The sequence below is a fragment of the Nelumbo nucifera genome, chromosome 2, assembly GCF_055504915.1.
Source record: "Nelumbo nucifera cultivar China Antique chromosome 2, China Antique-T2T, whole genome shotgun sequence".
Classification (NCBI taxonomy): domain Eukaryota; kingdom Viridiplantae; phylum Streptophyta; class Magnoliopsida; order Proteales; family Nelumbonaceae; genus Nelumbo; species Nelumbo nucifera.
The window spans coordinates 3,872,529-3,884,981 of record NC_142650.1 but is presented as its reverse complement, the minus strand read 5'-3'; the positions used below and the strand labels follow the sequence as shown (position 1 = coordinate 3,884,981).

General features: G+C 36.9%; 1 protein-coding gene across 2 annotated transcripts; it reads left to right on the top strand.

The window, feature by feature from the left end:
* Nucleotides 1-2,575: 2,575 nt before the first annotated feature.
* Nucleotides 2,576-10,920, top strand: LOC104594604 (uncharacterized). 2 transcript variants are annotated; one of them, XM_010254971.3, is made up of 3 exons: nt 2,576-3,332; nt 4,740-4,808; nt 10,620-10,920. In XM_010254971.3, the coding sequence occupies exons 1-2, from the start codon at nt 2,710-2,712 to the stop codon at nt 4,753-4,755; spliced, it is 639 nt and encodes a 212-aa protein (XP_010253273.1). In that variant the 5' UTR covers nt 2,576-2,709; the 3' UTR covers nt 4,756-4,808; nt 10,620-10,920. The 2 variants fall into 2 exon arrangements, with proteins under 2 accessions (XP_010253273.1, XP_010253274.1); XM_010254972.3 differs by lacking the exon at nt 4,740-4,808 and having other exon boundaries at nt 2,578-3,332.
* Nucleotides 10,921-12,453: the final 1,533 nt, after the last annotated feature.

Here is a 12,453-nt window from a genome sequence, read left to right as displayed (position 1 = left end):
TGTTCAACTAAACCTTGCTTGACTAATTCACATATTTTGATTGCCAACATATCTGAACTTTCTCAGTGACGGATCTAGTTATTGTCTATTGGATAAACAATAGAGAAGACAAAAAATGTTAGACTAAGGTTATGGTATATTGTAACTCAAAGGGAATATACCCATCGTGAATTGCAGCCACACATCGCCGTCTTTCATTGTGAGGATAGGGTGTGGGTAGAGAAAATGAGCAAAAAAAAAACATGGACCAAATGGTTCATATAGTTCCAAAACAATTTACTATTTATTTTGGTAGAAATAGGAGAAGCTACACAAGACGGGGGGTAGCTCAGCCCCAAGCATCACAAAAACAAATAGAACTTAAATCTATAAGGATAGAGAGAGGGCAAAAACTGAGAGTGCTGAGAGGAAAAGAAAGAAGAGCTTGGTTTTCCATCCAATCCACAACTTGATTGGCCTCTATAAATATGGTTGTAGGTAACACCACATTCCAAATCTCCAGCCAATTTCAAACACTCATCAATGATGGTATTCGATATCCACGGGCAGTCCACTTTGTTCTTTAAACATGAAATCACAAGAAGAGAGTCTCACTCAATGAAGACGGGGAGACTCCTATAGTTAAAAGCAATATTGTGGGCCTCCCATTATTGTCATTATTTTATCGATATAATGTTATCAAGTGTGAAGTTCCAAATTCTTATACCATAAGCCAACTAAGGGGTAGTTAAGTTGGTACATTAGTTGGTTTATTCCAATAGAGATGTGGATCCTTCTACCACCGACTTTGGGAATGGGGGGTTTTTAGTGTGGTGCTGTGCTATTCAATGGCCCATATGGTATATTCACGGGTATCACCAAAAATACCAAAAGAATATTATATCATAAGCAATTATAGATGTCAAGTCTAATTGGTATACCAATTATCACAATTAATAATTGGTTTTGTTATGTATCTATTTTATAAAATTGATTATTCTGATTACCTTCTCCTGAACTAGACCTGATCAATTGCCAACTCTATCATTGAAGAAGTTGTAAGCTATTTACTTACTGAATTTGGAGTAGGATTGAAAGTACCGGCTAGAATGTTGGTAAAATCTCTAGCTGATTGTAAATTTGTTTTGGGAATTGATTATTCGCTTTTGCCCCGTAGGGGCTGTAATTCAATTCTCCTTGGCATAGTACCACATTTTTTTAGCAACATTAAAACTTTTCTCAAAGGTGGTGAGAACAGATGGTGGGGTTCGCTCATATGAGAATCAATACATACCGGCTAGTATGTATAGTACAAATACATACAATATAATACAAAATGCAAAGTTTTGCATTCTTTAATTAATACCCCATGAGAACTTGGGAGAGGATTTATAATTGTCAGAAAATTTGAAAATTCATTAAAGTTTTTATAATTTATCCTTTATTTTTATTAATTTAGATGATCAAGACTCAATGTTCTTGGAGGTAAGATGAGCTTCATGTGTGAGTGTACAAGTGTCTTTTTTTCAAGTGAAAGGTTACCAAATAGATAAAGATGGGCATGAGGACACCAAATGGGTAAATAAAAGGTGATTCCACTTTAACTAGCCCTCTTCACAATTGACAACACAATAGTGAATTAGGGTATAGTTTTGGAAATTCTAAAGGTTTATTGTTGGTCACAGTGGAGACTTGGGGTTGAGTCCCGTTGTGTAGCCCCTTCAAACGATATAAAAAAAGGGTAAATTACAGATGGGTACCCTGTACTCTGGGGGTAGTGAATAGATATCCTAAAATTTCAATTGCAACACTTGAGTACTTTGAACTCTAAAAAATACACAGTTGGATCCATCTATTAGTGTTCCATCAGTTAAATATTACATAATGTCAAATATACCCTTATTGTGTATATTTAAAATAAGTCTACAGAATAAAACTATCACTAAAGAATGCCATCGTTAGAAAATTTGAATATGTTATTTCCTATCCCATGTGAGAACGTCGGGAGACATTTAGTTACCTAAGAATGATACCAGAAATACACGATAAAAGTATTTTTGGCATCATATAATGTTTAATTAACAGATAGACCTATGTGTCTATTTTTTAAATATAAGGGTACTCAAAAAATAATTAAATTAATAAAATAAGTTACATGTATGCAATAAATAATAAAAATAATTTGAGCATGTAAAAAATTTTAATAATTAAAATATTTTTCAATGGTTTAAATATGTACAGATCGGGTTTGTCCAAGAACCCGCACCTTATCCGTACTTATACGAGTTTTAAATCTCAAAAACCCGTCTCCACACCCCAGATTCCGTTTGGTCGGGTGGAACTTGGAAGTTCCCTTCCCACCAGAAACATGCAATCAACACCAGCCCGTGTATCGAACGGTTTTCTTCGAGTAAAAAATAATCTCCGCTCTCCAAGCTTTTTGTCCTTTGCGCGAACGGGTTGTCGGTTTTTCTTCCGATTACCGTAACCACCACCAACGGGCGAAAGCGCGAAACTAAAACAAGTTTGCATCACAATCCCGCTCCATGTAAAAACCCCAAAGTGCCCACCCTCCCTTCCACGCATATGATGCATATCCCATAGGCCGGCCACAATCGGCCCATAGCTCTAAACCCTCGTTAAAACCCTCCTCTCTGAATCGCTCATCCCCAATTCCCTAACTTCCATTTCTACATATTCCCTTCCGAACCAAAAAACAACACACAGAAGATGGCTTCTCACAATAACAACTTCGACAGTTTACTCCTTCAAAGCCTGATGGGCAGATTGCAACTCCGATCTCCCTACCTCCACACAAACTCTTATCTCTCTCAAAGTTTAGAAGATTTATTGCTCGACAACAATTCCTTCAATGACGACGACGACGACGACGCCGATGAAGGCAAGACCCCGCTCGCCAAAGAGGAATCGAAGCTCGAAAAGGAAATCATCCGCATCATCCTCAGTGGCAAGACCGAAACCCTAAAGCCTAATTCCGGACAAGCCGTCACGATTGGCGACCACCACATCTGCGTTGGTTTCCATGAAGAGACGGGATCGGACTATCGTGTTTGGGAGTGGCACGGCCATATCATGTTGTTCGATGAGGAGAATGGCTATACGCCCGAGTATATATACGGGAATTACTTTGAAAGGGCGCCCTTGAAGCGGACTGCACACAGCAACAAGGAAGAGGAGAAGAAGGATAAGGATAACGATGCTGATAAGGAGGAGGACGAGGAGGGGGAGGAGGAGGAAAAATCTGGGACTTTGGGGCTGAGGGAATTGATTGACGGTGGAGATTCGGTCAGCGGTCGTATTCTTCGTCGGAATTTGAACACCGGATCTCCGAGGTAAGATTATATTGGCTTTTATTTATTTTTCTCATTTTCTAATATTTCCCGGTGACAATGCTTACTATTTCGTCATTAATTATTCAAGACGTTCAGCTTTGATCAGACATGATGCCAAGGTCTCGTACACGAGAAATATTTTGTGACATATTTTGATCAGACAATGCTTTAATCCTAACTTGCAGAGGTTTAAAATCAGACGTACTGCCAATATTTTCTGCTTATTTATTGTTGTATTTGAACCTGGATATTGGACATGCCCATGATAGTTACCTGCTGTTGAAATTGGATTTTCTTTATATGCATTCTGACTAAGTTCATAGTCTCCCTCTCTGGCACAGGGTAAGTTACAACTTAAAAAGAAAGCTACTATTATTGTCAGCATATATTATTGCGTTGCATAGAAGCATTTCATTTTTTTCTTTTCGCGTTAAGTCTACATGGAAAAATAGCTTTAGACGTTGACACACGTCTGATGCATTTCCATGTTTCCTTGGATGCCTTTTAACATTGATTTTCTTTAAATGCTAATTGATAATATGAGAATGGTATCTTATGATATGACGTGTTACATTTATCTTATGAAGACATGAGAAGCTCTATAATTATTTCTTAACTATTTCTGCCATCCCTGGCCCTTGCTATTTGCTGTTAGTGAGTTTTTATTTTTATGATATGATTAGGTTTATGATTATAACAAAGATTTACCATGTAAGCGCTCATTGTTACTATTCATTTTCTTTCTTCAATTTTTATAAGAACATTGGAGGCTTGTATGTTCTAGTATTAGCCAGAAGTCTTGACTTTGGTAGAAGCAGACTGATTCATAAGTGATAAAATCTTGGTAATGTTCTATGAATGATGAATCCATGGGCATGCACTCCATGGTCTGTATATTTTATGTTTATGGATTTGGTTGCCTAGGATGCCTGAGTTGAAAGATATTTTGATGTGTTATAAGTACGAGCTTAGTTCAACATAAGGATCAAATTACCATCAGAATTTTTTGAGATGCCAAGATGTCACTCTGATTAGGGTTACCAAAATGAAAGGTATGCATGATTCAATGAAGTAGGATTAGAGATAGGATAGAGAAAAAATGGGAAAAAGGAGAATACAAGTTGGGGTATGTGCAAACACTGTTTAAGAGAACATACTTGTTTTAGTGAGGTTTCAAACAGATTGGTAAAAACTTTGTTTCCTAGTTGGGAACCCAGTACAAACTCAAAATTTTAGTCCATGGACGAACCATGTAGCCAGTGAGAAAGATATCTGCAATTTTGTTGGTATTCATTTCTTTCTTTAGTAATTTCAGAAATTTCAGAGATATTATGCTGTGTTAGTGCTGCTGGTTGTTAACAGTGGCATCATATTGGTTTTCATCTTGCTGTATTTTACTATATGCAGAAATACCATAATGTGATGGCTATTAGTTCAACTGATCTCCATCATACTCACCATGCTGGAATTCTGTTGGTAAGCAAGAGACAAGAGTAAATCCCTTTGCAATTTGTAACCTTAAGACTGAGTCTTGTAAGCTCCAGACATGACTATCACTGCCATTTCAGTGTATCCCTGCTTCTGCTTATCTCGTTCTGATGTTGCTCCTCCCAGTCAATTTTGTGGATTCTGGGTATAGTGTTTTTTCTCTCATTTTTTACAAATGCCAAAACTTGCACCTGGTCACCATTGCAACCACCATCTTTTACAGGTTGTATAAAACAAAATCAGTATTTTCAATTTGTTGATATATGTGCCTCTTCAAAAGTCTTCTTAAAACCTTTTAACATTCTTCTACTTCTACAAAAGTGTGTTCATTTTGTTTGTATGAACTTGAACATTAATCTAAGTAGGACTGCAAAAAATCTGCTTATCCAATTCTGGACCTGATATGAACAAGTAAAGTTCTTTGAATGTAACCTGTTTATGAATTTGAATATGAATGCACACACACAAATTAGTATTTATCTATTAGTAAAGTTGGCTTGAATGCTGTATGTTTATAAAAGGAATCATAGGTTCAAGTCTAATACAAGTTATTTTCAAGTAATTTCATTCATGATATGTAATATTCTATTGTTTTAAATCAATAACCAAATCCAATCAGAGTCCAATCTAGATCCAATGGATAAGATTTGGTTTGATCTTTTTGCAGTCCTACATCTAAATCTACTATTTCCTTTCTGTACAATGGGTTGGTTAATCCAGCAGGAGGAGTGGCCTTCATGAACCAATCATTGTTTGCGTGTAAAAAAATTAATGTGGTAAAATAGGTAATCCTAGTATATCTGTATGAAATGAGTATTGATTAATTTATAGCCATGTTCTGCTCATTAAAAAAAGTTATGGTGGACTATCAGGTCCACTTGTCAGTGTTGATGTCAGGATAAGCATGTATGTTGACACTCAACTATGTGCGGAAATGTTAAAAGTGAGCTATCTATAGAGAGACCACATGGAAAGATACAGGAATACAGAAATACAGAAATACAGGATACAACTGTTTAAACAGTCTATCAGTTTAACAGGGATGCACCCACCCATTGGACAGTTCTCCTATTTAGTCCAATCTAATACCATATCCTTTTTCCTTGTTGGTAGCAAATGTCCAGTAACTTGTCATATAATAAGTTTCTTTTAAGATTCATGACTTGCTCCTCTTGGAAGGGTCTTCTGTGCCTCCATTTTGGTTCTTTCCAGCCACTAGTTAGGGAGCTGATATGGTTGAAGAAGCATGAGTGCCAAACCTTCTCTTAAGAGCTCTTCTTTTTTATCCCCTTGAAGGAGCAAAAAGAACATTCTTAATTCCTAATAATGACGCCTACCAAATACCAATCTTATTCATGCTGTGTTATAGTTATTTTATATAATGAGCTTTCTGACAGCTTGTTTTTGTATGTGGTTTTATTCCATTGATGCCTTTTAAGTTCTACAAAATTACCTAGACAGGGCACTTTTCTAGTATCTATTGGCTGATAACTCATCACCTTCCTTTTGTACTCTTTCTTTTTTCTTTAATGAATTTTCTTTTTTACTTTTCAAAAAAAACCTAGACAGTGTAATATGGCCTCAAAAAGGAAGGTTATCTATAGTTTCTATACAAGAATATGTATGCCTTTCTTGATGGTCTGCCACATAAAAGGGCAGCATAGAGAATAATTTAAAGAAATATAGCATAGGAAGAGACAGGGGAAGTGGTAAATCCTCATGTTCTGTCCATTATGCATGTGATAGAGAATAATTTAAAGAAATATATCATAGAAGAGTCAGAGGAAGTGGTAAATCCTTAGGTTCCATCCATTATGCATGGCCAATCTGGTTTTACCACTGATATGAGGAGTCAAACCTCCCAAATGTCAGGAGAGACAAAATTCTTTCTCTGAACTTGAAAAAGAAAAATAGCAATTTATGGAAAAAAATACAAGAAGTAGGAAAGGGAAAAAAAGTACTGAGAGTGCATTGGATATTAGCTATCTTCAATTATTTCATCCTCCAAATGGGCCAGATTGGGTGGATACTGTTCATGGACTCAGTTTGGTACTTCCATGGCAATGGTTTTCTGGAATGGCACCACCAAATGTGCAAACTTGCCTCCAGACTGCTTAAATAACAAAATCTTTTTTTTTCCTGTTTATGTTATTTAAGAGGAAGAATCTGGATACATAAAAATTTTGATAAAGTTGGTATGACCTGAATACTTTTTGTAAATCCTACAGCACCTCTATGTATTAAATATCATCCTTAGAAGCAGGGATGCTTTGTGTCTTTTCACTAGGGATGCTCCATGATTAAAAATGAGATATGACCAATCCAGTGTTCTTATTTTAAATAGGCACGCTTGTCCCTTCAGGTTTGGAGATTAGTTTTTACTAGACCAGCCATGCTTCCTTAAGTTTATTTTGACATATTCCTTTTACCTTTATGTGTGCAAGTTTTCAAGCCTCATGCACTTAGCTTCATCATCATTATCATCATTGCTATTAAATCTATTTTGTAATATAAAACGAAGAGCAAGAGGCACAAGCTTTCCAATATATAGCAATTCATTATGTTGTGCTCTTGTACACCTGCATGTTTTTTAAGGAAACGGTAACTTTCAATAGATTAATTGGAATAAGAATTAAACAGGTTCAGCCCCTAGATTAGGGAACCTGAAACCTAAGTTTTTTTTTTTTTTTGAGAGAAGATAGCTGAAATCATTAAGTAGTCAAAAACGGGGGGGGGGGTGTACATGAGAGGATGTACAAGCCTTTTAAGCACAACAAAAGCAAAGAGACAGCCCTCAAGGAAGGCAGCATATTGGAGCTATACAAAAAATCCCTTCCCAGCCCAGATTTAGCTAAATTATCAGCCACATGATTTAATTCTCTAGGAATTCATCTAAAACTGCAGTGTAAATAAGAGGCAAGCTCCCTGATTTCTAACAACAGATGGGATAGCTTCCACGGGTCTCGAATCTGTCCTGATGCCCAGTTAATAACATTTTTCGAATCACCTTCCACTGCAATGCAGCTGAGCTTCTGTGATTTGGCAATTCTGAAGCCTTCCAAGAGGGCCCTTGCCTCTGCATCAGATGCATCTTCTGCCTTGGCTGGGCCGCCATAGGCCCAAATCAAATCTCCATTTGCTCTTCGAATCAGACCTCCAATTCCATCCTTTGATCTGTCCTCAGTGGCTCTCCTAAAACTGCCATCTAAGTTTAGAAGAAATTTACCGTCTTGTCTTGGGGTGATTATAAGAGGAGGTTGAGGGGGAAAAGGAGAGGTTGTTAGTAGAGCAGGGAAGTTACTATGTATGCCATTCCGACTGATACCCTCGAAGATTTTTCTATTCACCATCCAGCTGCTAATGTTGGCTAGAATGCGATCTTGAAGAACCTCCAAGGAGGAGTAGCTCTCCCAAATAATCTCCTATTTCTTTCTTCCCAGATATTCCACATGACAGCATGAACAATTGCTTTCCAGAAACAGCTTCCTCTCTTGCCCAAAATCATCTTTAGCCCTTGCCAAGAATTGATAAACACTATAACAGAATTAGGGGGAGTCAACTGACCTTGCCTCCAGCGAGGAATCTAGAAAGAACTTCCAAAGATTTCTGGCCACCACACAATTAAAAAATAGGTGACTGATAGATTCACCATCCTTGTAGCACATCAAACAGATATTAGGAGAGACAAAACGATGACCTTGAAACTTCTTTTGGAGATTGTCACAAGCATTCAGCTTTGAGCAAGAAACCTTGAGGGGTTAAATCTTTTTGCTCGGAAAAGGAGAGGGGGTGGGTTTGTGGGTAGGTGTTGAAAGAAAGAAGAGGTTGAGGGTGCATTTTCATAAAAAAAATGAAAGAAAGAAGAGGTAGTGAAGGAGCCTTGAGGGGTTAAAGACCAAATAAGCTTGTCTTCAGTGGAGTGAGAGACTGAGAGCAAGGAGAGTAAGGAGGTGATTTCCGAAAGTTCAGAATCTCTTAGCTCTTTGCGAAAATTGAGGTTAAAGAAAGACTTTCTGAATCTCTTTATCAAGGTTCCAGAAATTAGAGCATGCTTATCACGCACTAGCCTAAAGAGAGAGGGAAAGGCTTCACAGAAGGGAGTGCTTCCCCACCAAAGGTCTGTCCAGAATTTAATAGTATTTCCTTTTCCGACTTTCAATCTAATAAGGGGAGAGAAGGAATCAAAAGGATGAAGGGTACCTTTCCAAGGATTTCATGAGGAATGAGTCGGTAAAGGGAGAGAGTTGCCCCATCCCCAACTGCTTCTGCCATATTTGCTGCAGATTACAGAGGCCCATAGAGAGTTTTGTTCTGTTTTGAATCTCCAAAGCCACTTCCCCAAGAGAGCCTGATTTCTTTCGGAGATGTGACCCAACCCTATCCCACCATCTTTCTTGGCCTTACACACCGTTTTCCAGTTTACAAGGTGGCAGCCCTTCTCTCCTCCCTCCCAAAGGAAGTCCCTTTCGATTTTTTTCCAATCTATTTCTGATCTTTACTGGAAGCCTGGAACTTTAAAGAAGGAGATGAAATAGATAGGGAGATTTGGGAGAGTAGCTTTACTGAGGGTTAGTCTACCGCCAAGGCCGACTAAACCTAAGATGGATTTTGCTATTATAATTCATCTGAAACCTAAATAATTCATCCCTGTTTATCCCTCAATTGGCTAACGACTGCCAAACCATTAGCTGATCTTGTAACTCATCTAACATGTACCCATTTTCTCCTGAAAGACATCTAGCCACTCTATCAGCAACTTCGAGCCCCCCTCCACTTCAATATGTTGAAGGAGGGCCCATACTTTTAGCTCTTAGAGAATCACCCACTCATAGTTGTCAAGGCGAAGCCTAGGCAAGTGCTTAGGTGATAAGGTGCTCATGGAGGGCCACCATGCTTAATCACCAAGATATTTTTTTTACACAGCTCTTTGATACTTTTATATTCATAACATTTTGAGATTACAATAATAAAATAGACTTTATTAAATTAAATTATTTAGTTTAAGTTAAAATACTGGTTTCCTTTTATCATTTTTCTCATCTGTTAAGGTTCAATCAACATGTATATTGCTTTTAACCTCAAAGACTTGAAAACTGGAACTGATAAGCATGGAAGAACTCAAATTTTTATCCAATCAAAACATATTGATTATTTTCATCATCATCATTTTCTTCTTTTCCTAGGACAAAAATAGAGTCTCAGTCCCTCTATTCTGTAAAATTTCTTTCACAATTAAGATGTGGGGCAATGGCTACACATAGTCACACCACTTTCTTTTGACCCTCCAATAAAACACGGCATGCTATCAACCAAATCACCTATTGAGTACTCTTCTGAGTGGTTTGGTTTCAATATGTTCACATGATCACAACACTTGTGATCCTCTAATAAAATGTAGGCATGCTATTAATCAGATGAAAAACCAAATTATCTAGTGAGTGCATCCTGGTATTGCTACTCAAATGTCACATTAACAATCCACTATCATATGAAAAATAGAGTTTGCCGCTAGGGTCTACTATCTTACAATTCAAAAATATCAAGGTAGCCTAACATGTTGAGTGGTTAATTTAGACGACTATGGCACCCAGTGAGTATATGCCTTAGTGATTTGGTTTCAATGAGTTACATAAATCCCCAATACAACTCTTTTTACTCTCTCTCGTGTACACACACCACTTAACATACACATTAATGTCAGAGAGTTGATGCTTGCAATTATGCTGTGTATTCTGTTTTCCTGCCAAACAGTTAATTCATGTTCACAGCCTTGGCTCTTCTTCTTTCCTTAAATTCCAGGTTTTAGGTGGGGACACGGATTCTGGAGGCTGGCATGGGTTGGACAGCTAAGAAGCCTTGTTATGCATTCATATATACCTTCAGTATTTGAAGATTTGTGATTGATTCGGTGATTCATATGTGCTTTTTAGTTGTACCTCTCCGATATGGCTCCCGAGGTAGGATTTTACCCACCATCATCTGATAAGTATAAACTTCAAATATGAATTGTCGTTGCAATTGCAGAACCACCTGTACTATCTCTTATTCAGGACAGATGGAAGGAAAAGGAAATGAAAAAAAAGGGGAAGAGAATTTAAAATATTGTGCTTGGCAATGGTATCCCAATATGCCTTATTAATTTTTTGGTGAATCTTCAATTTAAATGTATAGTCCTTGTCTGAAATTGTGCAAACTGGTTGGTATATGATGGGGGTAGGAATTTAGATTTTCAGCCGTTTTCTCTTTTAATAAAATCGCAGGATGATTTATTGGTTAATGGTTAGTAACGGTGTGGGCGAGGTTCACTCCCCGGCTGTTATGCAATTAGTCGACTGTTTATGCATATTGCTTCTCTTTTAGGTTAAGAAAAGGCCTTGTTATGTTGATTTCTATCAACTAGAAGATGTTCTCTACTTCTCTTTTTTAGTATCGAGATCTGTAAAATAGGTTGTAGGTTAGCTTCCATATTAGCTCGTTTGCAACGTCAAACTGAGGTTGCTGTTGGTTTCTAAATGCTAACTTTTTAGCATTTATTTTATTCTGATAATGAATGCTGTCTGTATTTTTCCACGGCTTTAAAGGATCATAAACTGGAATAGACCATGGAGATCTAAGACAGACCTTTGAGCAACCAAAGCTTGGTCCAATTAGGGGTGAGCAAACGGTTTATTCAGTTAAAAAACGAACTGAAATTTTAAATGGAAAACCAAAATGAAACTGAAATATTGAAAAACCAAAATAACTGAAACTGAAATTTTTGGTTTGGTTTTCAGTTATTTCAGTTAAAATTCAATTTCAATTATATATATATAAGAGAGAGAGAGAGAATAATGTTCGGTTGATTTGGTTTTTTTGGTTAATCGAATTCCCAAACCTGAAAATAGAAACTGAAATATTGTAAAATTGAAAAATTAAACCAAAATAACAAAAAACTGAACCGGAAAAACCCAATGCAAGTTGTAAAAGCTTTTTCAAAGGGTGTTGCACTGACTGAAGCTGAACTCTTGCATCCCTATATTGCATAATATTGGTTGTGTTGGATTCTTATTTGGCAGAAATGCAAATAAGATAGATGAATGGAAAAACTAGAAAGGATAAGATTATGGTTGTGTTGGAATCTTATTTGGCAAAAATGCAAATAATATAGATGAGTGGAAAAACTAGAAAGGATAAGATTATGTATGTATTCATCTGTAGGAACCTAGGAATAGATCCTATTTTGCTTACTTTCACTGAATTACAATTCAAGGGGTACTATTTAGCCTTAAAAAGACCAAATAACCAAGGGTTAAAATTTCACAATGCATAGACCTGTATCAGCCAATTTGTATCGTATTTGTGGGCTTTCCATATGCCAAATGCTCCAAAGTTTTTAGGGTTTGATCCCTTCAGGATCTTTGAAACAGACAACATACATATATATATATATATAGGATCGTATCAATGTTCGGAACCTTGTGAATACCTTGTTCATACCAACGTAGATTGACCATTTGGTGGCCATGTGATGCATTCAAATAAAAATATATCAAGCTATCAAAGCATTAATCCTGACTTTTGACAAAAAAATTGTTGATTTGGTAAAAAAAATCATTTGACACATAGGCCATAACTTTTTTATATTGGGGTGATT